Source organism: Aplysia californica, unplaced genomic scaffold (genome assembly GCF_000002075.1).
Source record: "Aplysia californica isolate F4 #8 unplaced genomic scaffold, AplCal3.0 scaffold00943, whole genome shotgun sequence".
Classification (NCBI taxonomy): domain Eukaryota; kingdom Metazoa; phylum Mollusca; class Gastropoda; order Aplysiida; family Aplysiidae; genus Aplysia; species Aplysia californica.
Genome location: NW_004798213.1, coordinates 138,890 through 166,701, shown reverse-complemented (window position 1 = coordinate 166,701; position 27,812 = coordinate 138,890). Strand labels below are relative to the sequence as shown.

General features: G+C 38.5%; 1 protein-coding gene across 3 annotated transcripts in view; it reads left to right on the top strand.

Moving 5' to 3' along the window:
• LOC101852285 (1-phosphatidylinositol 4,5-bisphosphate phosphodiesterase gamma-1) overlaps positions 1–27,812 on the top strand; it is an 84,704-nt gene that overhangs the window by 5,562 nt on the left and 51,330 nt on the right. For 2 of the 3 annotated variants that reach the window (XM_013089401.2, XM_035972989.1), the window contains exons 2-11: positions 1,074–1,318; positions 2,410–2,560; positions 5,832–5,978; positions 7,227–7,320; positions 8,870–8,941; positions 16,307–16,388; positions 22,587–22,661; positions 24,143–24,192; positions 25,278–25,338; positions 27,275–27,370. In XM_013089401.2, the coding sequence (XP_012944855.1) occupies positions 1,178–1,318; positions 2,410–2,560; positions 5,832–5,978; positions 7,227–7,320; positions 8,870–8,941; positions 16,307–16,388; positions 22,587–22,661; positions 24,143–24,192; positions 25,278–25,338; positions 27,275–27,370 (969 nt within the window). In that variant the 5' untranslated portion in view covers positions 1,074–1,177. Of the gene's footprint in view, positions 1–1,073; positions 1,319–2,409; positions 2,561–5,831; positions 5,979–7,226; positions 7,321–8,869; positions 8,942–15,347; positions 16,389–17,719; positions 17,750–22,586; positions 22,662–24,142; positions 24,193–25,277; positions 25,339–27,274; positions 27,371–27,812 lie in introns of those variants that run through there. The other variant, XM_035972990.1, reaches the window with a different exon arrangement.

The window sequence follows — 27,812 nt, the reverse complement described above, 5'->3', positions numbered from 1 at the left end:
CCTCTCTCTCTCTCTCTCTCTCTCTCTCAGGACTGTGTAGTAGAGCAATGCCTGAAGTCATGTTGTAATAAACTGTGTCCACAGAAGTGATTGATGAGTGATGTAATCCTTGCTGACACAGTTTCCACTTATTGTCGTGTGAATATTGTAACCCTCACTTTTATGGCCCTCTTTTATTGTGACCATGCCCTGCTGGACAAATCTGGTGTACTGCAGCATTAGTGTTAAAGATTAGCTCCCCCCCCCGATAAATTATTTATGGCCTTTTCGATATCAGGACTGTTGAGTTGAAAATTCCGTCCAATGCAAGTTCAATCTTATACCTTGTTGCATGTAAGAGATTTGACCCGAGAAATAACCATTGTTGTGCAGCTTTGTTTTCTGTGTAATTTAATGAATTAAACCAGTTGTAATAGCTTCACAGAGGTGGGATATTTATGCAGTGAGTGAATGCTGAGGTCAAGCTGTCAGTGCACACTCGTTTCTTGCATTGATTCAAATCATACTATTTGAAGACATAGCCGGGGATGGATTTGAAGTTTAAACTTTTTAAGGTGTGTGTGCCCGTATGCTGATTTTTTTGTTTTTGTTTTAGATTTATCAGTTGATTTTCTTGAAAAGGGGTCATATCGCTCATCATGAATGAGTGGTAGCCGACTCCCTATTTATCTCTTCAGCTGTAATTAGCTTTGTAGATTTTCAAGTTGTTAGTTGAAATTTTTTTTTCAGTACTTTTTTAAATAGTATTTTAAAAGTTGTTTTGCTTCTCGAGAATTATTTCATCTCCTCATATATGATGTTAATCAAAATATTCTGTATTTGCGCTTGTTAAAAACCTCTACTGCAAAAACAGCAGTGACATCAAGAGACAGGATATGAACACTTTACAATACAGGACGTTAAGTGTCTTTCTGAAGCTGTTCAAAAGCACAACTTCTCCTTTGAGAACTTGAATGCTTTCATAATATATAGGTTTTTAGCACTACTTTTAAGGCATTAATGAGTCCTTTCTTTTTGAACTATAAACAATTTTCATGTCATGTGATTTTCTCTTTCAATGTATCTCTTTGCAGATGACTCTTTCACAACTCCTCTGCCCATAACACCGTTCAGTACATATCATGTGGTTCACATAATCAGCAGGAACCGAAGAAAAGGCACAGGACACCACATTAGTATGGCAGAGTCTAAATATGGCCAAGCATTTATGGGGCGCAAAAGTTTTGCTGCAGTTAGTACACCTCCTGTGTCCCCCTTACCAAGACGTTTTGTCTCCGAACCTCAGTGGTTCTCTGGTGATGGACCGCCGTTGTCTCCGGTGAGTGAAAAAAATACAACTATAATTTTTGTGCTTCTCTTTGGTCGAGTGCTAAAGTATGGAAACAAATATCAGTCTTTATGGTTCACGACTCATTTGTCTGCTCTGATGCTCTCCAAAAAAAAAATAATTTCACCCTGGCCTTCTCACATCACCCATCTGTTGGAGTTCTATGAGAGTAAGTTGTTCTTAGTTTGTCTCTGCCTCTTATGCCTTTTATTTGCCTAGTGAGAGAAAGATGTTCAAGGTCAGATGTACATTCCATTGTCCTAAAAACTGGATGTCTTTTCGTAATTGCGTTTAATAGTGACTTGACTGTCCCACCTAGCTTCTTTCAGCTCTTCCTTATTTGATTTAAACTGTGAATTGTACCCTTGAAGAAATAAGGGGATATTCATCGTAATTACAAATAGCCATATCAACCCTGTTTCAAAAGCTGAGTAAGCGCATCAGCTTATTCAGTTTTCTCAAATGTTTGTTATCCCTCTTTTTTCAATGTTACTAATGTTTTGTGCTGTAACATTGACATGGCCTTGTAAAAGAATAATGAAGAAAAATATTACTTCAGCACTAAATCTCAATCTCAGTGAATCTGTATAGGGGTTTTAATGAGAAATTGAAAAGAAGGGGAAGGGAGTCCCATCTGTATGCCTGTTCCGGTTGAATGGATCGTCTAGTTTTTTGTGTGAGAAATATGAAGCCACTCCATTTGTACTCTAAGACACATTTTACTTTTCATCCTCTACAATATTGTTGTCTGTAGAGCTAGGCTGAGGAAAATGGAGGTGGAGATGGAGGTATCCACTGGTAGGTTCTGCATCTTTTCTTTCCCTCTTGTTTCCATCTGTCTTTCTAGTTTTCTCACAGCGCTAATAGACCATTACTGTGTCGATGTGCTTTTCTTTCCTCAAACAAATAAACTGTCAGAACAAAGAGTAAAAATGGTCCTCTCGATTTTGCTACCCTAACTGTAGCTATCATGCATTAAAAAAAACCAACAACTCCAATTTCTTCCCTGTAGTGAAAATCGTATTTAAATAAAAGTGCCACTGTAAGACAAAATTTATTCTCGCTCCCCTTTTTATTTTAAGGTGACAGATGCAATTCAGAAACTGGAACAAGGTATAGTGATCACCCTGATTTCGGCCAAGCGTCACCCAGAGAACTTGACTCTGTGCCTGCAGCAGGACTTGGCCCAACTGGTCTGTCTTAGAGCACTTGGCTCAAAGCCCCTCATTACAGGTTGGTTCTCTTCTCTCTACAGTTTTCTGGCCTTTCAAAGAACACACACACACACACTCACACTCACATATCTCTTTCTTTCATTCTTTCTCTCTCTTTCTTTCTCTCTCTCTCTTTCTCTCTCTCTGCCAGTCACTCTCTCTTAATCTTCTCCTCCTTTCTCTCTCAGATGTAGTTGAAATGATTATTTAAATTCACATATTATTGTAGAATAGTCTTTAGGGATATTGGCTTTTTGTCCTTGGAGGCGTTTGAATTTCACGTCCATGATCTACAACGCCTCTGTGTTATGACTTCCAGGTTTTTTCACTAGCTACCTCTGCATACTCCCTTTCTTGAGGATGATCCTTCAAACCCCTCATCAAAGGTCATCCGCGTGCTCATATGACCTTAGCAGTTGCGAGCGCCGTAAAACCCTCTACTAATACTAAAAAAAAAAAGGTCAACTTGAAGGATCTGTTTCGATCTGGCGTATACCTAAGACAACAAGTGTTTACAATATGTGGGTCACCTCTTTCACTATTGATTGATCCGCATTTAGAACCATCCTTAAAAAATGTGTTATCACAGTATTGACAATGACCTCAAAGAGTCTGGGGTTGCGCCAGGCTTTGCCCATAATGCTAATGTACGTCGCTGGCAGGAAGATAGGAACATCTTTTGATGCTCGTTCTATCAGGCTATGGTAGGAATCAACGTCCATGTGAGTGTTCCTTTGACTAGATACTTATGTTCCCCTGTCTAGCAGTAGATGACAGATGCCTGAAGTGAAGGAGCAAGAAGCACAGATTCCAAGTTCATACAAATGGCAACAGTCCTGACTCAGTTCACTGAACCTTCAAGAGACAGTTTGTTGTCCATCTCTTTCTCAGAAAAAGGCTCTCTACTTCAGCCTCACGTGGTGTTCCATTATCTCTTTGTTCATGTTTCCAACCCTGTGGGACTCCCATACATCACACAGGCCCTTTTGGGGATGATGCAACGCCAAATTGTGGTTATGAAACTACTTTTTGAACTCTGTTAGTCCCAGGCCCTCGCGGCCCAGTTTCTCACTCCTTTTCAAGTACCGGTTCTCCACCAGAGAATGAAAATGGGGCCCCTGGTAACACTTTGCCGAGGTTTTCGACAACAGTAAGATGGAATTTCGATAATATTCTGAAGAATTCATCTACAGGAACACTTTCTCATCATTTCAAACAAGAGGGCAGCTCTGAATCTGACCCTTAAGAATCGGTGGAATTTCGAATCATCCAGTCCCCTAAAGCTAGAGTAATGGTGAACATTTTCATGCAAACACAACTATTACTCCACCTTCCTTTATGAAGAGCTGATATGAGCAAGGAAGATAGACCTTTCGGATGCTTCTGAAGCTTTCCACTTCTTCATCCCTGTCAACTAGACAGTCGACGTACGCTTTTTTGATTTTCCTATGATAGTGACCACACAAAGTCAAAGGTCACTGCTCTGTCTTTGTCTGAAAGAGAATTACACCCCAACTCTTTGCCGGTGGGGTTGCAAGGTTCCAGAAGTTGGCATGCGGGTCGTTGGACGCCCTTGGCAGAGACATTACTTTGCCCCGACTCCCTGAGAAATGTTCGCTTCTCTGCCAATTTTCAACACTTTTTTTCCCCTGTCTTTTTGGGTCAGGATAGTTAATTCTTCATTGGCAGGAAGTACTTCTGCAGTTGGCACGGGTAGTTACAAGACTGTTGTCAGTACCCGATGCCCACTGCAAAGATGACCATGCCAACAGCTGATACTGATTGGTTTTTGGCTGAGTCCATAGTGCCAACATCTGACACAAGAAGGGCAGTGTCACTAAACGATGCTGAGGGGATGTCAGCTGTGTCACTAGGTGATGCAAAGGGAATATAGTGCCAACAACTGAAGCCGGAGTAACGTCAGTTGTGACATCAGCATGATCTGCTGGAACTGCAGGGATGTCTCACTGCAACGTAGCATCAAGAGAACTTGATGGAACCGAAAGGGCGGGACAAGAAGCCAGCGCCTGGAGCTCTCCAGTAGTGGTTGAAATTGGTTGAATTAGGTCAAATGTGGTTACTGGCAATTTTTTCGGGGCATTGAAAAGTAGCTAATGGAAAACCCGACTTGTCAAAGCATGGCACAGAAATACCTAATTCTGGTGTCTCTTGCAAGAAAACCTTGTCCGCGATGTCTTCAATGGCACTTCCTGATATTTCATTAAGCGGCAATGATTTAGGGGAAGATTTCCCGCCTTGGCGATGAGGACATTTATTGTCAGATTGCGAAAGGGACAACTGAACTAAACGTGGGCTTCAGCTGACAGGAAACATTTTTAAGCGAAGAATAAAACAAATGCACCTTTCGCTTGACAATAATCTTATGAGTGAACTTTTGAGTTTTCTCGTATACAGATTTTTCAAGACACAAATTTTAATTTGGTCATCAGCCCTGTTGATGGTCATACAAACCTAACTTATACAGCATCATGTTAAAAGCCTTTAGGTGTCGGCAAAATTTGTTGCTTTGGTTGTTACCAGGAAGAAAACTTTTGGAAATCTAACATATTTAGATGTTAATGTGATTGGTGTACGCAGACAGAAAGGCTGTTTTCCATGTCCATACACAGATTTAGACCTTCTAAAGTTTTATGGGGCATCACAAGGCATGATATTTTAGTTTTGGTGCTTTCAAATGTTCCTGCTCCTTGCAATGTATTGTATTGACTTTGATGTTAGGGGAAAAGACCGAGCTCAGTTTGAATAGTGAACAACGTGCTTTAAGTGTGAACCACCATATAAGTACCTAATCTGTCCCTTCGCCAAGGGCAACGTTGTAGGCATCCTAACGAAACTATTACCTTTGATTCAGATCCACTATGAAATCAATCAAAGTGAAACAACAAAAAAGACCCGAGGTAATACGTTTGCTCAAGATGGACCGTAGGGCAATACAACTATTGTTAGGCTGTTACAATTACTCAACATAAGCGACGTGGTGTGACAGCTGAGCAGGCAGGGCCGCCGGGCACAAAACTCCAAAGCGCTACGCTGGCTTTTACTAGTTTTTTGCCCGACGGCTTTCATGCTGTTGGAGATCAGAGGTTTTTTCATTTGTGTTTTCATGTACTTATTTTTCACCTGTGTCAAATATCGTTTGACTGGGACATACTGTATGTTATACAGAATCTTATAAGCCAAAAAAGTAAATTTTAAAAATGCTGTCGCTTACAAGGTTTGTGCACGACGGCGAAGATATCTGGAGTTAAATTCTGTGTTCTCTTCTACAGTGGACCTGACTCAGATACAAGAAGTGATCTCGGATTCAAGGACCCGACTAGTTAGGTCTTTTGAGGACCTACACAGACAGAGATTGGACAGATGTATTACCATTCTCTATGGGAACACTTTCATCCTACAAAGTATTACAGTGTGTGGTGAGTGTTCTTTTTCTTTTTTGTTTTTCTTTTACCTAGATGTCTCAGGGTGTAGAACTATTGGCCTAGTTCGAATATATAAGTACTTGTGTGTTTGAAAAAAGAAATGATGAAACATGATTGCTTCTGTTTGTTTGAAATAGAACAGTGTTTCTTTGAGAAATTTCAGGCCATAGATGTGTAATTAATTGCAATGTTTTACACACCTTCATAAACTGTGTAATTAATTGCAATGTTTTACACACCTTCATAAACACAAGTTAGAAAATTTAGGACATGGACTGTTTTAGCCGATCTTGCTTTTACTGATCCTGTCAGGGTTAGCCCGAGATGAGTGAGAAAGAGCACACCAAAAGAAAAGAAACAGTGTTTCAATATAAAAGTCTTCCTCACATTGGAACAAAACTCATCTTTTGCGTTAAACAGTGAAGAGCCTTATTATTACTGAAGAGTTGCCCATTGGGCATGCATTTCTCAGTACCTGTTACACTATGATTCAACTATCGACAGAAAATGATCTGGCAATGTCAGATTATTAATTCTTCTGTTGTCAATCTTTTAATTCAAAACAAGGTTTGTGAGCCTGGAAAGAAAAATTCCTTTACTTGCTCACGTGCATTTTAAACTATAATACTGAAGTGCTTTGATGTAGGCTAAAAGTTCTCCAGACAAATAGTTCTCTCAGATGATTTCATGTGATGTAGTTTCTAACCATGGAGTACTACATATAATAATTTATTTCTTAGTAAGTATAACTTCTGTGCTTTTTTTTTCTGTATTTTATTTCTTCGTTAGATGTTTTTTTACCTTTGCCTCTTGATATCAGACTAAGATGGGTGCAAATTTTAAATGTTGATTGTCAGGAACTCAGTTGAAGAAATGGTAGAATTTGAACGCATGTCTTGGTTTAGTAGTAAATCTTATAGCCAAAAACTGTGAGTTTGATTTCTGGCTGAATGTTATAGGTTTTAGCACCCGTTGGAAAAGTATTTAAGACTATTTAGCCTGTTTTCCCTCAACAGTAATGGGACATGTTAATGATAGATTAGCAGCATGCAACCATGTATGCTCCTGAGAGGGTCCAAGATGGTAAATTTTAAAATTAACAAATATCGCAAAGATGTTTGGAGCTCTTCAGCCTACCATCAGAGTGGATACAGGGCTAGGAGTGTGGCTTTGACTTTGATCAATTTCCGCTGGTATTTTAAGATTCTTATAATTTCACAAATGTTACTTTCCACCTTCCAGCCAGGGATGAGGGAACATTTGACATTGTTGAGGCTGCACTGGCTGCTGCAACCACAGAAATGAAAAACCAAAGCTACCCTGTCCGAAGACAAAGGTTTGGTGTTCCTATTGAATTTCATTGCTCGTGAACAGGCATATTAGAGTATGGTAAATGCATTCCTTGCTGCAAAAAAAAATTATTGGCTGATCGGGTACAATTAAGAAAGGCACTTTTGACCCATCCTGAACAGGGGTTGTCACAGTATGTTGTTCTCTCTGGTTTGCTTACAATTTGTTGATGGTATGACATGAGTTTTATGCCTGTTTAAGCACTACAAGATTATTTAAGAGGCAAAACCTCTGATTTCCAATGTCCATCTCTGATATGATCAGGCAAAATGAGGGGATTTAAACCAGGGAAATCTGCCCTGTAGTCCAGCATGATTCCAATTGAGTTATTGGTACACACTTTTTGTGTGTGTATAGGATACAAATATAAGCGTCTTGCCAATATGCTGTTGGTAGTTTTTATTATTGAGAAAGACTGGCTGGCTATACTACCTTTGCCAAGGCTGGCCAATTGCCTTTTACTTGTAAGCATCCTGGAGCGTGCTTCGTTAATCATCTCCACTCCTTTCTGTCATTTGCATTGAGGAAAAACCTTGTACTTCGTTCCTTGAGTTTAGTCAAGGGTGTTGGGGGGTTGTCAAAATACGGCTTTATTGGTGTACCTCTCCCTTTCCTGTTTGGTATTTTGGCCTGTATGCAACAGTCCACATGATTTAACCCTATTCGTATGCCCTGGGGTCATATTGTACCCCCGGGGTTGTATTCTTCACATTTTAGAATACTTCTAGTGCGAAGATCTCTTTGAAATTTTCAGTATTTCTCAAAAAATCATTTTGACAGACTGCTATGCAAAGCGTACGGATCGCATTAACGAGTAAATTTCCTCTTGGGAAAGTGGTGGTACAGAGTTCCCCTCGTCGTATGGACACAATAGTAGAACATGACATAAGGATAGGGTTAACAACTATGATGTCTAGTGGCATTTAAGAAATAGCTACTTTTCCTTTTTATCTCAAGACTTGGGAGCTTTTGGTCTTTCTGAAACTGTGTGGGCAAGCTAGCATTTGTTAGTTTTGTGTCTTGTCAAACTGGTTCTCAAGCTAGCTGGTATGAGTGTTGAGATAAAGCTGACTTGTCCGATGGGACGGGGAAACAACTACAGTTTTGTCTCTGCACTCACCATCCCCACCTCTTCTTACTCTCTTTTCTTTTCTCTTGTGCCGGACACAAAAACAGAGTGTGGAATTCCACCCTAAATGCTGCACAATCACATATCAATTGCTAAGAAAAGCATATGGAAGAGTCTTACTCTAAGCAGTCAAAATATGCTGGTCTTAGGAGTTGAGTTGATACAGTTTGACACATGTTTATGATTTTATTTTACTCCTCTGCATACGGAATGAGCTTGCAATTATTCCTACAGATTTGCAGATGCAGTTTGAATTTGTACTAGCTGGTATACTAAGTTGATTCTATCTGTTTTTCAAATGTGTTTGGTACTGCCCATATTTCCATTGGATTTTCATGTGTGAATTTTTATGGTAAATAGTTGCAAAGTTCTTCAATAGAAAATGCAAATTTACTATGATTTTCAGATGGCTGCAGCAGGAATTTAACAAAATTCAGGCTTCAAGGTTCTCTCTTCCTGCAGCCAGACAAGAAAACAAGTAAGTGGTGTATAATGTCCATAAATACTTGCAAGATTTCTATCACTGATGCCTTTATAACATTATACACAATGTAGTGTCGTTCAAAGTTTTTAAGTTTTCAGGGCCTACTTCAGTCAGTTTTAGACACTTTTTTGCAATTTCTGAAGAAAAACTTTCCAAGTGGTCAAGTAATACTATTATATTTAGAACAAATCGCATATTTCATTAGAAATATGACCTCTGGCAAAATGTATTGGTGTTTCGAGTGGCTGAAGAAGAAATGTTATTTTGACTTCTCTTCCTGTATGTATAAAAACTACTCTAGGGAGAACAGTTCATTTGTTTCTACAAAACTCTTTGCCTACCAAGGCATTTTCAGTGCTGTGATCTAGGCATTTTCTTGGATTTAGAATTTTTAGGTACCCCTGTCCTTTTTTTGTGACTTATATGAATGCAGAATCAAAGAAATCTAATGCAAACTTAGAAAAAACATTTATACAGACTAAAAGAGAGATAAATTAACATGAGGAGGAAAAAGGGAGGGGAGGAGGAAGGAATTTAAAAAATCGAGCACAAAATTTTAACTTACATTTTGCATAGTGTGTTGCTGCTACATCACTTCAAAGCTTGGTCATATTGAGATGGTATATCCAATTTGCTCTAACCAGGCAAAGTTTCTCATACACTCCTAAGGTGTAAGAATTTGGTGTATTCATTCACTATTTAAAAAATAGCACTGTGCACTCGTGCTTCAAACTGTTACTGTACTCTGTCAACAACTGCATAAGTTCACATGAGCGCGTGGGACACCCCAAACATTTTCAGTGGGTAGGAAATTTTGATTTTTGCTCAGGTGGTGGCCGAAGCCTACTCTTATCGATTTTAGACCACCAAAGGATCTTTAACGTGCGCAACTTGCACTCGAGACCTCCAAAATTTTTCCCCCTTGTCCGAGAAGGCTAGGTGTAGATCTTTCCTTCCAGAAGATCAGGGGTGTGGCTGAAAGAGAGCAGTAAGAAGGAGCCAAGGAGTAGCAGTAGAAAGGCTGCAGAAAGAGTCAGGAGCCCAGAGGAAGGGCAAAGGAGGTGAGGGGGTGGGGGCAGAAATTGGAGCAGTTGGGACTTTGAAGTCCATCAGCTTGGTTTTGATGCCTTGGCTCTCTCAGCAAAAAATATGGTTGTTCACCTGGCTCACTTCCAACAGCCAGAGAAAGAGCTTTTTCCTCCACTGTACAGTTTTTGCAGTTGAAAATGCCATAGTTTGACACATTTGGGTTCAGTCGATCACAACTGTTCATTTTATGGTCGTATAAAAACAGTGGCAAATGAGTTAGCAATGTCTCCCCTTGCATTGGGTAAAGTGGTGGTCTCTTCAGATGCTCTACTCAAAACAAGGCTACAAAGCCTCTTGGGTTTTTTGTACCTCAAAGCAATATCAAGATATTGGTTCTCCGTTGATATAAAGCACTTCATTTCTTTGTGAGCCATTGTCAGAGTTTTCAGTTGTTGAGGGAAATATCTCTGCTTTACAAGGACTGTTCTTTGTGAAATGTTGCTTTTGCAGAAGGGGAAACCGAGGAGTTCAAATGATGTGCAAAGATATGTCTTTTGTCCAAGGGAGCCATCAGTTTGCCCAACACTTTTTCAGCTTTGGTACAATTATGATCCATTTGTGGGTTATAAGATATACCAGCACCACATAAAGAAACATGTTCACGACATAAGCTGTGGATCTGTCGCATAAGCAGAATGTTTTGATGTCGTATTGACTAGATTTGGAAGCGTTAAACTGTTTTTACTTTCAACATCCTTTGAACTGGTTGACAGATGTATGGTAAACAGATCTGTTAAAAACATGAATTACAAAGATTGATTAATTTTGTGGAAAGAAAAGCTAAAGAAAATGGGAAAGAGGCGGAGCTGATAGATAGACCCATGGCATGCAATGAGTTAATAGAAACAGGTTGGGTTAGGTGGGACTAAATTGATAGAAAGGCTTTTTAAAAAGTTATTTATTTAGTTTCAAACCATTTTCATCCTTTGTCTTATATATGGATGAGTCAGAGAGGAAACGGAAAAAAGTTTAAGTCTCTTGTCTTTCTCTGCCCACAAATCCTCTTCAAATATGATGGTATTTGTCAGATACCCAGCTTTTTGGTATTGTTACATTAAATTTCCTTACTCCTTCAAAGAAAACAATATGGAAATAAAGTGATTTTCAGGAGGAGGTAAGTGTGTTCCTATTGCCTCATGTTGATGAGGTAAGCAAACATTTTTTTGTCTTAGTTTTCATCACACTGCTACGCTATTTTCGCTCCCTTTTAATTTGGATTTTTATGCCAGTGATTTGTGAGCTATCAAGCCTTTGTACCCTGTTAAGTTCATGCTTACTTTCTCTGTTTTGTTTTTACCATGCACAGAGGGGTAGATTTGAAGCCAATTGTTTTCTCATTATGTAGGTCTGTTCTGATTGTCTTAACACAACTGAGCTAATAAAATTCAGTAACTCACATCCAAATAAGTTTCTGAAGATTTACTAGACTGCACAGATATTTACTAGACTGCACAGATATTTATAAACAGTTTTTTTTGGGGGGGGTTTCTTTTGTTCATTAATGATGCTGTGGAACCAGCCACATTTTGTGGGTACTACTTGTCAGAGTGGCCATTGTTCTTACCTGTGCCAGTTGAAGAATATTGTTTATAGATCTGGCCCACTATTTCCTGTTACTCATGAGCACGTTTTTGCTTCATGAGGGTGCTGTGGTCAGCATCTGCTTTCTGGTGACATGGGTGGTTGTTAGGTGTTGCTATGGTCTTCCTGAAAAGATGCCTTTGTTTACTCGTGTGTCAATCTTTTATGACAAAGTGTATGCAGTTGGAGGGGGCACCATTTATAGGGTCTGCATCTTTTTATGCCTTCCGTTGTCTGTCTATCTTACCTCTTTTCCTTAACATTTATTGATCCCTGTCATGTTAATGTATTCATTTTGTTAACCTAAATGAACAGTTTGTTGATTTATGTCTCTTCAGTTCAACAGAATCTGAAAAAAATAATTAGTTTAAGCAAAAGTGTGACATTTACCCACCTTGGTTTTGCTTTAGATTGCTTGTTGAACTTTTCCCTGTTCCTATTTCAGATTCCTGTTTTAAGACGGATTTTATATGTTTGTTAAGTACAGTGTTGTAAAATTCAAAGTAAATGTTTTCTTTCAGAAATATTTGTGACTGTTTTGTACTTGTATGGCTATATTTAAATACATTTTGTGAGAGTCAAAGAAGTATGATCTGTTGTACGTTCATGCTGTCTCCAGAGATGTTCAGTATTCTATGTGAATTTATATACATGACATTATTATGATTCTTTGTTCGACTGATATGAATATGGATGAAAATGAAAGACAATAACTTGTTACTTTTGTTAGTGGTTAATGGATGCTAAATGCCTCACTTTTAGATTTGTTTGAAGGGTAAATCACCCATCTTTAATCCACCTCAATTGGCTTCCCTCCTTATACCTTATATTAGATTTGGCAGTAATGCGTATAGAGTTACTGTGCCTTTAGACTGCCTGAGTTCACGGGTTGTCTAAATTACAAAGTTTAAAAATGCATTACACAATAATATTTGGGGTTTCAAACTTGTTTAAGGTATGTTGGCATCCACTGTAAACTGCAGCAATATCTATACCTGATCACTCTCCACCCTAGCCTCCCCTACAGGCGATTTTCCTGTACACCTCCCCCCCCCCCTTCCATTAAAAAGAAAATCTGCATCCGCACGACCCCTTCCCTGCATCCTGCCTCCTGCCTCCTCCTCCCCCTTTTCTCTTTCCATTCCCAGTCTCCTGAATAAGTTGAAGGAGAGGCTTTCAGCTGGAAGCTATGAATTGAACAAAGACAGAAACGCGACAGTTACGTTAAGCGTTGGAAAAAAGTTTGAAGGAATGGACTAAACAAATTCCCCACATAGTATCCAGCATTTAACGATTGTCCTATGTATAGTGTGAATAGACTCGATATCATATTCATTCTCGTAAATTTGTGCATGTTGAAGGATGGCTGATTGGGGTGAGGTACATTCCCATCCCCGCACACTCGTTAGTGAAACTCCTGACCTGTTAGCATTTGGCATTAGAAGACAAGATTGGCGGCTATGTATTCAGAAGGGAAATGTTTGTTGTACTTATTAGCAGCACGACTTCAAGAGAGTCAGTTCCCTTAAAAAAAAGAATTTCACAACTGATTTCAAACTTCACTTGGTAGTATCTAGTAATATATCTATTAAGAGAGATTGAACATTATACTATTTTTTGTCTGTACAGAAAAAGATGCTTTACTTTGATGTGTGAGCTTTCATAACTTTTGAGGACAGATTTTATGTTCAGCTGTCTCTCCTTGTCCTTGGATTCATTTTACTGAATACAAGTCCCATCACTGTCATTACCTTTTGTATTTTGACTCAAATGTTGATTCTTAGTTGTACATGTATGTTCACATTTGAAATTTACATGTGTTTGATTTTTTAATTAATTTTCAGGGCTGAGAAGTGAATCTAAAGTAAAGTTTTAATTATCTCTTGCATGTCTTTTCAGATGTATGCTAGTTTCTGTTTTCTCTATCAGTCTCTTTGCCTTGTTTGATGGGTTTGCATCGGTATAAAAGTGCTTTGAAGAGGGATATTGTAGGTGGTCGTGGGCTGCTTTTCATCACCTTGGTACCCATTCATTACTGTCTCATTGTCGGTCAACTTTCGCTTGTGCCATGAACTTTGTGTGAATAGAATAAAATTGAGAACAGGATTTCTGTGTTGAAATCATCAACCCTTTTTCTCTGTAGAAGTAAGAGTAAATCATAGTATTTTTTTGTGTAGACATTGTGATGATCTGCTGGAATGTTTTTAATACAAGCAGCTGTGCAGAAATGATTTTTATTGATTTTAAAATCTCTTAAGTAGCCTCAAAAAGGCTAAAGAGAATGTAAAAGTTTAAAAAATGGAGATAAAAAACATTACTCAAAGTTTACTGTAGTTTGAGTTGTTCTTCCCCAAAGGACTTCACTTATGCAATAGGACCAGTGGGACGTTATCTCAGAAAAAGAAGTTACACAGACCAAGTAGATCTCAAGTGGAAAATCCTTGTTGTCCCATGGTCTGTTCGAAATTGCATTTGCTTCAACAGCTGCATGGTTTGTTTTGGTGGTGGGGTTGTGATGGTGTGCACTATGCCTGTGCAATTGTTAAAGTTTGATAGTCTAGTACAAGAGACAGTGCAGATAGATTATTGCCAAGGCCATGTCTCATTCAATTAGTCTGACAGGGAATAGTGCAGTAAATGTGTACGTACAGTGTTGCTGATGTGGCTTACACATCTTTTTTTTTATTAGTGCTGGCTTCGTAGTATGAACCATGGCAATTCTGTCTGTAAAAATAAACCAATGGAAGAACCATTACATTCACCAATGAGTGTCTCTAACAGTTAAATTATTTTTACTCTAAAATCTACCTTTCTGTAGTTCTTGTTCAATTGCTTTAAAAAAAGCTATGACTTGCATAAATGGTCACTATAATAAATGTAATTAACAATCTGAATATGAACTGCCCTTCTTGTAAGTTATTGAAACTGAAGTGACTGTTCACCCAACTCATGTACCGAAGCATTTTTTTCTCTTGTTTCCCGCTTACTGGAGTTTTGATCTTAATATGAATGGCTTACTCCTCCAACAGTGTCTTTGGAGGGATAAAGAGGAGAATTGTGGGTAGAGGACTATTGAAATGAGGCTAGTGGGGTATATGTTGCGTTGAGCACAGCTCTCTGGTGTTCACTGAGGAGTATTTTCGCATTGCTTTAACATTTAGAGACATGAATATCATAGATTGTAGAAAGGTTGAGATATAATTCAAATCATAACTTATTTGTCTGTATATGTTTAACATTCATATATAGAATGTTGATGTGGACAAGGGTTCTTTTTTAAATTCTAATCAATTGTTATACATGAACTGCAAAGTAGATGTTGTATTGAAGAGAGATTTTGTTGTTTTCTTACTAAATTATGTAACTGTTTTTGTAACAAAATATACACCCTAATAATTTTTGTGTCTTTATATCGTTCATTTACTATATAATCTAGAGTAATTCAAATATATGGACATGTACGTTACCTTAGATACACATCTTGAAAAACTATGTTTTACTTTATTCAAGAAATATATTTGACTGCGGCTCCTTCCTGCTAGCTGTGCAGTGGTACTGTAGTAGGATTGCTCTTTTTTTCTTGCTAAAAGTGAGATTGTAAGTCAACTCACGCAGTTGGAGGGAAGGAAATCTGTGCTCACTTCCTTGTTGTCGTGGGATTTTTTGATTTTTTCGCTTTCATCCAGTGTTAGCGACTTCATATTTTTTAATTTTTTTTTTTTTTGGGGGGGGGGGGAATTACAAGTCAGGAAAGAAAGAATGTTTTGTAATTTACAACTGTAGAAGTTTTACACTCCCATTGACACTGTTTGGAACATTTAGAAATCTGGAACATGTAGCAAAGTGCTATGATTCTATAAAAGATGATGTAGGAGTTATCAAAATAGATGTTTGTGAAAAAATGCTAGTTGTACAGTTTGTTTTTCTTCATTTCTTCCCTCTTGTTTGTTGTCCCTTTCAAACTGTTGAGCAGCTCAAAACAGCAGACATGACCCATTATAGAGTTTCACCATGCTGTTTTTTGGGTTTTTTTTGTGACAGTGATAATCTTTACAAAGAACTCCCCCTGCTCTTCCTCTTCTGTAATGTCTGGCTTATGGTACCTTTCATTTACAAGGAAATGTTTTGATGCTGCTTTTAACATTTGCATAATAATTCTCATAAAACCATAATTTGATTTATGCTTTTGTCACCTGTCACTTATTCATAAACTTTGTCTCCACAGTCTCTCGGGTGTGGATGGCTTGTTTCATCAGTAATAATTTTATTTGTCTGTCCAGCTCTCTTTTGTGCCAGTCTGTTGACAGTGGGTGCAGTCCAGCAAGAAAATAAAAACCATCCCCACCATATCGACTGTGTCAGAGTCGGGCTTAAATATGACATTACTATGTCTAGTGGGGCAAGAATAAACAGATATGAATATGAAATTGAACTAAGATTTGTGGCTGAACTTTATTTTGATGGGTAGCTCAAGACTGGATCAGCTTATTTCGGTCTTACTCTGACGTCCACTGTACTGTATGTGATGCAATTTGTATTTCGGAGTTTCCCTTGTTAAATTTTGTGATGAAGTGTTATTGGGTATGACTATCTTTATTTGAGTGAAGTAGACATGGTTCTTAGAAATAAACTTATGGTCAAAGTTTAGGGTGAAAATTTGATTTGATTTTTCTTCTCTTTGTCTTTCAGAATTTTGTTGAAGCATGTTCATAGATGGTTTCAGCAACATGGGTTTCAAACCTCACAGCAGTACTTGACTTTAAAACAAAAGGTACGTTCAAATGTGTTAATAAATTTCTTTTTCATGTGATATGTGAGGCAGCGTGGTGGAATCAGGCTCTCGTCAAAATAATCAAAGTGAAGGAACTTGCATTTTTCCGCAGGTTTGTGAATTTTTATCGAATTTATGTTTTTTGGCTCAACACTTTTCATGCCCATTAAAGAACTCTCATTTCTGTGTGGATTTTTCTGAAAAACGTTGAATAAAGGCACAAAAATGTAAATTTTTCAGTTACCACGGACTCTTAAGCTAAGGAAATAACTAATCTTTGCGGCCATTTTCTCACTAATTTTACCTCTGAAAACAGGTGACCCCCACCTTCTTCTTTCGCAAATATCTCGACTCGACTTGTTTTCAAGAAAATGGATATTTTTTTCATCCAAATAAAGACAAGTGAATAAGCTTTAAGATGATACCAATAACTCTACATACCCAAAAATTGACGAGAGCCTGATTCCACCACGCTGCCTCACATATGTTAATTGCCTGTGATACAGATTCTCTTCTTTTCTCCATAATTAATGTGCAAGACCTATGTATTGGTATCATTAAGGATTAGGCAAATTATTATTGTCATCAAGTTTGGCTTGAGCTAGTCATTTCTTCCAGGATGCTCCTATAGCTCAGTAGATATCATGCTGAACAACAATGTGAATGGGCCTTGTTTGAATCCCCAATGTGGCATTTTTTAACTTGGTTTGCCTGAATACTCTCCAAAGCTCTCCAGCCACTTAACTCTTTCCCATCATTGATGGATGTTGACTTAGGAAGTCCTGCCTCTTCAATGACCTCTCAGTGTTTACAAGGGTATTAAACTCATATAATATGCGCTCGTCTCCTGAGCGGAAAATCCGGATTCGAGCCTCGGTTTGGACACAGATTTTTTAGTCCCCTCCTGCCCACCCAGCAGTAGTAATGGGTACCTGACTTCGAGTTGGGGAAGTAAAGGCGGCGTGGAAAGGAACTGGCCACCCTACCACAATATGCCGAAGGCCCAGGAAGTTGTCTCACTAACAAGGCAATCCCCAATGTCCGGGTTGGAAGCGGGAACAATTTTACTTTTTTTATTTTTAATATAGTACTATATCAGTCTGTACAATGGGCAGTAGTAGTGAGATAGTAGACCTGGGCAGGTTACACTTTGTACAGCTTACACCTCCATTCTTTAATCACTACTTTCTTCTGTAATACTCTCAAACACGGTTTGTTTGTGACCATTGCTAATCGTCAATCAAATATGAATGGTTGAGCTGCTGTTGTATGTATCATGGTAAGAGATTTTAAACATGTATTTTAAAGCCTTGCTTTACCCAATTTTTAAGCATGCACTCCGTTGAATGGCTTGTCAGTTGGTGAGTATCCTTGGAAGACTGTTGCTGGTTCCCTCTTCCCTTTTTTACTGGTGTGCGTAGTGGAGCTGTTGTGTGTGGCATGCCACCTGAAATTTGTTGATTCTTCCTTCTCTGTTCACTGGATGTAGGCGGCGTAGTGTGAATTTGCAGGCACTCCTTTTGTTTGGTTGCCCATTTTACTTGCTTAGTTTTGCCATTGTCTTGACTTAGTTCCTGGCACAAAGGGGCTTTCAGTGGTGGAGGGGTCAATGGATTCAGTTCCTGAAAGAAAAAATAACGATGGCGTCGGTGGCCTAGTGGTTAGGCTCTCGGACTCGTAACCGTAAGGTCGTGGGTTCGAATCCCGTCAAGGGCCCGACGTTGTGTCCTTGGGAAAGGCACTTTACACAAATTTTCCTCACTTCACCCAGGTGGGAATGGGTACCCGGCTATAGACAGCGAAAGATCTTGTCAGTTTGTTAGTGTTTGAGCGCTTAATCGGCTGCTCGCACTGTATGCTTCCCGGGAAGCTGAGAATGTTTCGGAGTGTTCTATGGTCTGCTGGGGTAATAATATAGTGTAAAGCGCATAGAGCCTGCTGTTGAGCGGGGATATGCGCCATACAAATGCTATCTATTATCTATTATTACAAGTCAGCCAAGTTTGATGTTTTTTATTCCTTTTTATTTTTTTAGTAGAGATTTTATGACGCTCGCTATATTGGATCTTCTTTAAGATGTAGAAATAAGAAGCCTAAATAAACACTTCATATCCCTCAGATATGTATACAAAACCTGGTGACTGAACATTCTTTTTTACTTCATTCATGCAGTTTTTCAACTCCTCCTGAGAAAATTAACTCACATCAACTTGTCTGGTTTCTGGTCAGCACCATTGATAAACAATGAAACGTGTCAGTCACTATTTATATAGGTGGTCACTTTGATTTGTCATTGAACAAGGCACAAGTACACTCTAGTTGAAAAACTAAGTAAGTGCACTACAGAGTTGTGTTTGCATGCATGTGTGCATGCATTTTTGATGGACTGTTTGCTTATTTATATCTGAATATACCTGAGGAGGGGGGGGGGGAGGGTCTGTCTTTCTTTACAGTGTTGATGTTTTTCTGTTTACTCAGTCTAAACTAAATATAATATGTTCATGCTTTAATAAAACTAATATACAAAAAGTATTATTTTCTTTCTTTCTGTCCTATATGACAAAATAATATCTCCCTTACTACAAAGCCTGAACTGAGACCCTCAGGTCCTCTTTCAGCTACACTCCTACCATCTTCTTCCTTTGGTTTTTTTGCTTCCTTGCCTGTTGTGTTAAAGCTTATAGTGGAGATGGAAAAACAATTTTTATAGGGTCACTGACATGAAGCTGTGCATGAGAGGCTCACATTTGACTTTTAGTTTGTCGTCTTACAATGCTTCCAATTAGAAGCAAATTAGGGCTTTTTTCTCTCCAACTCATTTTGCATCTCTTCCTCTACATTTCTTGTGGTGTTGAACACCTTTGAAGGGTGCTCAGTGGGTGTTTGGAGGTGCTTGGTGTGGTTTGCTCCTTCTTTCCTATCAAACATCTATTGTCCTCTTCTCTCCTCCGTCTTTTATTTGATTGTTACAACCTAGTAACGCCTCTAATAGTCATCTCTCATATGACTTTATAGTGTTGCAAGTGCCGTAACACTCTTACATAAACAGTTGTAGGAAACTCTAATGTGGAGCAAATCTTCTGCCGCTTTAGCAGTGTCATTATTGTCCTGATGTGTTTCCTGTCCAAATTGTGGCCAATAATGTGTTGACTTACAGCAAACAAGTGTTCAACCAACCATTATACACTGTGACTCTGTATGTGTTGTTTTGAACTTTGTTGGGACTGAGAAGTATCTGTGGGTGGTTGGTGGGTGCTCTTGTGTGGTTTGCTTCTTCTTTCCTATCAAACATCTATCGTCCTTATCTCCCCTCCTTCTTTTTTATGTTTGTTACTCTCTTGTAACACCTCTAATCTTCTGGCGCTCATATGACCTTATGCAGTTGCGAGCGCCGTAAAACTTCTACTAAAACTTTTTTTTTAAAAAGAGAAGTATCTGTGGGTGGTTGGAGAGTGCCACTGATAGGTCCTACATCTTTCTAACTCTCTGTTGTTTTTGTCTCACTGTCTTACATGTTCTCTGCACTAAGTGACTGTTAAAGTGTTGATGGGCGTCTCTTCTCTCAATCAAACAATGCTGTTTTTTTGCGAGGTCAAAGGTATAAATGGGGGGGGGGGGGGGGGGGATTGAGAGGGAGAGAGGATTGGAGCTAGAAAGTGGAAAGAGGAAGAGAGAAGTAGTGAGTGTAGAATTTTTGTGTGCTTTTCTTGAAGCATTTATGTTAAAGTGCATTCTATTAAAGGAGAGAAAATGTTTTGGGAGGCAGCACAGTGTTCTCTCGGGAAAATGTTCTTAGAGCAGTTACAATTTTTGCTGTTGTCCCCCATGTTGTGTTCTATGTTGTAGGGAATGTGCTGGTTCATTTCTCTTTTAGTCCACTTTTGCACGCTCATTTGAGTTTTGATGTTATCGTAGTGCCCGTGGAAATGTGGCTGCTTTCATCTTGATTTGTCGTTAGCCTTAGCTACAACGTGACAACCAACTGCTCACATGCTTCTTGTCTCAGATCTTTACCAAGACAAGGAAGGTGCTCTGGTGTGGTTTGCTTCTTCTTTCCTATCAAACATCTATCGTCCTCATCTCCCCTTCTTCTTTTTTATGTTTGTTACTCTCTTGTAACACCTCTAATCTTCTGGCGCTCATATGACCTATGCAGTTGCGAGTGCCGTAAAACCTCTACTAAAACTGAAACTGACTTTGTCTTGACATGAACAGTCCTTGAATCTGCATTCGTGCATGCGTGCCTGCTCATTAGATTTTTTTTAAAAGAAAAAAAGAATTTTGTGTCTCCTTCAGTGGAAGGCTTACAGGACTTCAGCAAAATTCTGAACACATCCCAGTTTTCTTTTATTTTTCAATCTCAGCCCTCTTACAGAGAGAGAGAGAGTGTGTGAGAGAGGGGGGGGGGGAAGGAAAAGATGGAGAGGGAGAGAGGATTGGAGCTAGAAAGGGGAAGGAGGAAGAGAGAAAGAGTGAGTATAGAATTTTTTAGTGCTTTTCTTGAAGCATTTACGTTGAAGTGCATTCTATCAGAGGAGAGAAAATGTTTTGGGAGGCAGCACAGTGTTCAGAATTTTCAGAAAGTCCAGCTTTCACTTGCGTCATGAATATCATGGCATAGCAGCTGCTTCATTGTTCTTAGTACCACCACCTTCAATGGAATTTGTAGAAAATGTACACTTAGTGTTCATGACATTTGCAAGTGATTGGAATAAATTGAAATGTCAAGTTTGTTTAATTTTCTCAAGAGAGAGGGGATGGAGTGTTGAATATATAATCATTAAAGAAATTTGTAAAATATGACTTCTTCGAGTTCTGTGCAGTTCAGGGGAATTATAATTATGTATTTTCTTTGTTTGAAAAACTTATTGAAAACGACATGGCTGTCGGTTTGTTTGTCACTGTGTTCCATTATCCATCTTTGTTGTTGTACTCATCTTTGCAACTGTATTAAAATTAGATAGTGTTAGCATGGGTGGTTGGCGGGTGCTCTTGTGTGGTTTGATTCTTCTTTCCTATCAAACATATATCGTCCTTATCTCCCTTTCTTCTTTTTTATGTTTGTTACTCTCTTGTAACACCTCTGATCTTCTGGCGCCCATATGACCTTTTGCAGTTGCGAGCGCCGTAAAACCTCTACGAAACTAAAAAGGATAGTGTTAACAGTGTTGTCTTTGTTGTGGTGATGATCTTTTTGTAATTTGTCTTCTCTTTCTTCTTGTTGTCATTTCTGTGGATGGTTAGCGGGTGCTCTGTTGTGGTTTACTCCTTCTTTCCTATCGAACATCTATCACCCTTATCTTTCCTCCTCCTTTTTTGTGTTTGTTATTCTCTGGTAACATCTCTAATCTTCAGCACTTATATTACCCAATTGTGTTGCAAGTGCTGTAAAACTCTCCTAAAACAAAAGGTTGTAGGTGGGTACTCTTGTTTCATCTGAGATGGGTTTTTTTTCTTTCTTTTCTTTGTCTTTTCTAGTGTTGCTATTATCTTTATCTGCACCATGTTGAAGCAAAGAGTCTACATAACAACAGGGGCCACTTCTCTCTTTGAGACAATTAAAAAAGTGTCTTTGAGCCAATTAAAAAAGTGTCCTCAAAATTCAGAGGCGCCCTCTTCGCAAAAGCGCACCTTTAGCGAACAGAGTTATCCTACTTGAGTTTAAAAAATCAAAGTGAAACTAGCAAGTTTTTGAATGAATTTCGGAAGAACGCTTTTTTTAAATGGTTACGCTGACAAAAAACCTCTTCCGGAGGAAAGGGTGATTGTTTTGTTCGTTTAATTTGACTTTAGAATGAAAGGCGAGAGGTCATTAAAATTTTTAAAAACTAAAACTCTGTACTGAATGAACCCGAACTGCTGATGAACAGCAGTCGATCTGCGCACGCAAGGAGGTGCTATTCCTATTCTTCTTCTGGAAGAACGAAAGAGAGCTTCAAAACAGACTGCAGCGCCATCTGAAGCAAAGAGCATACTTCCTGCGGACACTTTTTTGGCTGAGTGGCCCATCTTGTTATTTACTATCTTTGGTTGAAGTGTGGGCATTATCGTGCCCGCCTGCCATACACTATCGCTTTTTTCCTTCAATATTGTTGTTGTTTTTGCTTTTTTCTGGTGCAAATTTCGATGCATTGTGCTTGCGTTATTGTGGCTTGTTTTCTGGCATATTGACCCGCGTTGTAATCATTTTTATTACAGAAGCTGAATTTGCCAGACAAAATGATGGTGAGCCATTTTGCTACACTCGTCACAGATGTGCTCTTCACAAATTTGGTAGGTGTTTTCAAATTGCTAAACAAAAAATGTTTAATGCTTTTACAGGGTTTTGAGTTGAACATACGTTGTAGCAAAGCAGAATATTGTTACATTGTGGGATTATGACACAGTTTCTATGTATTAATTCCGAAAGAGACCAAAATAGGGTGAAAGAAAAAAAAGTGTACGGCTCTTTTCGTCTATGCAGACGGTCAATTTAGCTTAAGATGGTCTCAAGGTTGTCTTCATGCAGCTTCTTTCATGGCTAATTCTTCCTAAATAGGGTGTACGAACTAAAAGTACGCATAGAAAAATTAAGTAGAAGTTGGAGGGTGCCACTGGCAGGCCTTCTTCTTTTTTAGCCCCTGTCATTTCTGCCTATATATGTGAGGCAGCATGGTGGAATCAGGCGCTCGTCAAAATAATGAAAGTCAAGAAACTGGCATTTTTCAGTAGGTTTGGGAATTTTTATAGATTTTTGTTTTTTGGCTCAACACCTTTCATGCTCTTTAAAAAACATTTCTGTGTGGATTTTACTGAAAAACGTTGATTAAAGGCACAAAATATGTAAATTTTTCAGTAACCACAGACTCCTAAACTAAGGAAATAACTCAACTTTGGCGGCCATTTTCTCGCTAATCTTTCCTCTGAAACAAGGCGACCCCATCTCCTTCAGTCGCCAATATCTTGACTTGTATCCAGGATAAATGGGTATTTTTTTCATCAAAAGCATGGCAAATGGACAGGCTTTAAGAAGATACCAATAACTCTGTAAGCCCCCAAATTGACGAGCGCCTGATTCCACCGCGTCGTAACACATATTATCTTGCTTTTTCCCCAAATGAAACCAGTTATTGTGTTGTTGTTTTTGTTATCGATCCAGCAGCAGCTGGGCTCTTGCCCTTCTGTCCTATGCCATTTAGTGATAAGTGCAGGTTTGCTGCAGTTGCTGTAATGTTCCATAGAGTGTGTTGTCAATGTTAGGTCTTGGAGGGAGAAGGGTAGCTCTGATGTCTTTTAGGGCTGTGCAGAGGAACAGGTGATGATCCACTGTCTCATATGCATAGTCACACAAGGGACACATTGGGGGAAGTTCCGGACAGTTATTGTATCAATGTGCTTCTTGCTTTACAAAACAAACTCCTATTCCATTCGGAGACTGTTCAAATTTATATTTTGAGCGGTTTATGATTGAACCCAAAGAAGAAGTGATTCATATTTCTAAACAGTGAGGGTGGAAATGTGTTCACTTGTATGACAAAGAGGGATGAATGTTTTTAAATATTGTAAATGACATTGTGTTTGTGCATGTGTGCGGTGCTAGTGTTAGTGGAGAGGGGTGTGTACATAAAAAGATTTGTAATACGCATGTTTGTGTGTGTCAGTAGTGTGTGCGTGCATATGTGCCTGTATTTGTGGTTTTCTGAAGGGAAAGGGCTACTTTGTTGTAACTTTTGGGGCATTTTGTTTTAATTATTTGATTACTGTATATTTCACAGACAGATCAAATTCTGAAAAAGCATGGAGTTCCATCTCCTGATGGAAAGAGGTTTGTAAAGTTTTTCAAGTCTCACTTTTCGCAAAAGTTGTGTTAAGTTGTGCCTTTTTAAAAATAGAATCTAATTTTCATATCTCTAGTGATTTTTTTTCTTTGTGTATGGAAGTCACGTATATATAGTTTTCTGGAAAAAAAATTTTTCTCAGAAACTTGAAGGACGGTCAAAGAACCCCCTGGGGAGTGCCACTGACTGAAGTGTCTTTAGGCCATTCCCAAAGGATGGACATTTCTCGTTCAAGCATAGTAGAATTGTAAATTGGCTGACTCATGTCACGCTCATAACTGTGCCTGATTTACAACAGGGAACTGCTGCTTTTTCTTTCTTGATCCTTACTATTGTTATTTTCCTCTACTTCTTTTGTATGTTTGTCACTCTCTTGTGACCTGCTATTTTGGGGTGCCTTGATAGTCGAAGCAGACCTTGTGCTGTTGAAGCTGGAGAGGTGAGCAGAATAAATCTGATTCACTGTAAAGACTTCTCTGTTGACACCCACCCCTTGGCGCTGATATGACCTTATGCAGTTGCGAGCACCTTAAAACCTACTATTTTAAAAAAAACGGTTAGAGAGCTGTCCTGTTAATCTGAGTGACTCATTTATTGTTGTTTTTTGTTTTTTTTAATATGATATGATTTATGTACTCATATGATTTACCTGAATTAATCAATTTTCCCTCCTACTAGTATCATCTTTTTTACATCTTCACTTTTGCCTGTCTGTTGGCTTTTAATTCATACCATATAAACTAATGCCTAGAAAGGCTTCTTTTCAGTTCCTTTTGTGATGCTTGCTTGAATGAACTGTGTTGGTGGCGTTCGTAGATTCAGGCCCCATCAATGTTTTATGGAGGTTTCAGGTAGATATGGCCAGTGCAGCATGTCCTGCCAACACTTTACTGCCCTTCGGACTAAAGATTTTGTCAGCCTAGAGTTCAAATAATAAAGTAAGCTCAGATGATTTGGACACAATAAACAGGAGACGGTCAAACACGTTTGAAGTGATGAGTTATGTGTTACTTATTGTTTTGCTTTTGTTAATAGTTTTTTTAAAAAGTTTTTTTCTACATTTCTGTTTCAGATTGCTTCCTTTGACAAAGTTTGAAGATTTTCTGAAGGATGATCAAAAGTTGAACTTGTCTGTAAGTATACGTAAGGGTACAGTCATCTCTTCTCTTCAAGTCTTCTTCTCGTTTGTGTTTAGTTTCCTCTAAATAATGTTTCGTTATGTTAATCAGTAATTGTGATAGTGTGCTAATGTATAATTTATCGGTGAGGGCATTATCATGAAAAGACGGGCTGCACCTTTACATGAATCTCATCGCGGTCCCTTGCTTCCTCAAATTTAACTGCCTCATGATGTATCATCATATTCAAGATGTTCAAGATAAATTTTGTCTCAATTTATACCACCTACGTAATAATAGCTATCCAATCTCTTGGATTTGTGACAGTGGTGTGAGAAAAAAACTTCTATTCCGTCTGTGAATAAAACACCTTTCGCAAACATTTTTTGCTAAGAAATTTTTTGCAGGATTTAGAACAATTACTTTTTCTAGACAACACATGCATTTGGTCCTTTCCCTTCCTGACAGACTCTTTGAAAGGTGTTCTTCCCAGCACCATGCATTCAGCCAATGTGAAATATATCCTGACTTCATCATCTTTTTGGTTGTCCCTTGCAAAATTTTTCAGGAACTTTCCCTTAAAAAATGTCCTTCTTTAATCTACCATAATTACTTTAAATGGGACCAATTCGTTTCACTTTGTTCATTCTGATTTATCACGGTGTCCGTTTGCTTTTGGTTGTATTTTTTTTACAGTTGAGATGTTTGTTCTCATGTGGGTCTGTGACACTTTTAGTAGCCCCTTATACAGTGCAATTACAATGAAAATCTTCTCTTTAGTGCAGCTTGTCCATTGATGAAAATGTTATACACATATATTTTTATTGGGGTTTTTTGTTTCTTGTTCATAAAGAATTGTGCTCCTTTCCCAAGATTACGAGTTGAAACTTTTTGAAAGTCATTTTATTCATTCTTCTCCGCTATCTGTAAATTCAAATGTGCTGTGTTGATTTCTCCAGCTCTGGATGATTATGACTGCTTGCCTTTGTTTATAACAAGATGATTTTCCCGGCCGTGATCTTTACTGGTAGAGCACAAGTATTTAGCATTGTTCTGTTTCCGTCTTCTATTTGTGTTTTTGTATGGTCTGCCCCCCTCCCCCTTCTTTTCAATATCACTTTTCTTAATTATTTGCGTGTAGACTCACCATAAATTGCAGCTCTATATCTTATAACACCAGTATCTTGCCCCCACATACCTGGGTGCCTTACACTGTGTTCCTTTCACCCTGTACTTTATACCTCGTAACTTGTACCTTGTTCCTGAATTTCAAATTGATATTCAGGAGTTGGGGTACCACCAATGCAGTTGAAGAGGTAGACTTTTTCTCAGTACAGTATATTTGTACAAAACTGATCAAAGTAAATGATAAACAAATATTCTTGAATGGTCAGTATATGTGAGGTATCATGGTCAAATCAGGCACTCGTCAAAATAACGAAATCAGAGAAAGGCATTTTTGCACCAGTTTGGCAATATTTTTCAAATTTTGGATTTTTGGCTCAATCCCTTTATATCCATACAAAAACACATTTCCTTGTGAAGTTAACTGAAAAACATTGATTAAAAGTACAAGGTATTTTTTTCACCAAACTGTGGCGGCCATTTTTCTCTCTTATTTCACCTCTAAAACCAAGTAACCCCAACCTCCTTCAATGGCAAGTATCTTGAATGTTATTCAAAGTAGATGCGTATTTTTTAAAATTGAAAACAAGGCAAATGATTAAGCTTTTAGATTATACCAACAACTTTCCATGCCTGAAAATTGATGAGTGCTTGATTCCACTGCGTCGTGACACAAATAAATTTCCTTCCGCTTGACCAGCAGTTTAGATCCCTTCACAGTTGCCTTAAAATTAATGTTTTTCCGTTTGTAATATGCATATTTCTTAAGTTGCATGTACTCTGAATGATTTTCCTTTCATCGTTGAATGTCTTGTACTATTCTCAGGAGTGTGAGCTCTTTGACCGGGCAGACTTTATACAGCAGTTCATCCCAGCTGACCTTAATGGCTCACAGTCAGATTTCGTCTTCACAGAAGCTATGGTATAAGATGATTTGTTGAACGTTACCACTCAGTTTTCTGTATTGTGTTTTAAAAGTACAGCTGATTATGTCATTCATCTCATTTATCAGCAGAGTTTTTAATTAGTATCAAGAGGGAAAACACAAGGAAAAAAAATTCCAAAGTGGTGAGAAGACCCATTGTAAGACAAGACAAACTTTCACTTTGTTGACTTTGTTGTAAGGTAATAATAATAATAGATAACATTTGCATAGCACAAATCCCCGCTCAACTGCAAGTTCTATGTACTTCACAATCTATACTATTACCCCAGCAGACCTGAGAGCATTATGAAACTTTTTTATGTACTCAACTTCCTGGGAAGCATACAGTGCAAGCAGCCGTTTATAGGCTCCTAAAACACAAACATACTAACTAGATCTTTCGCTGTCTATACAAGGTGTACAGCATAGTCAAACCCTG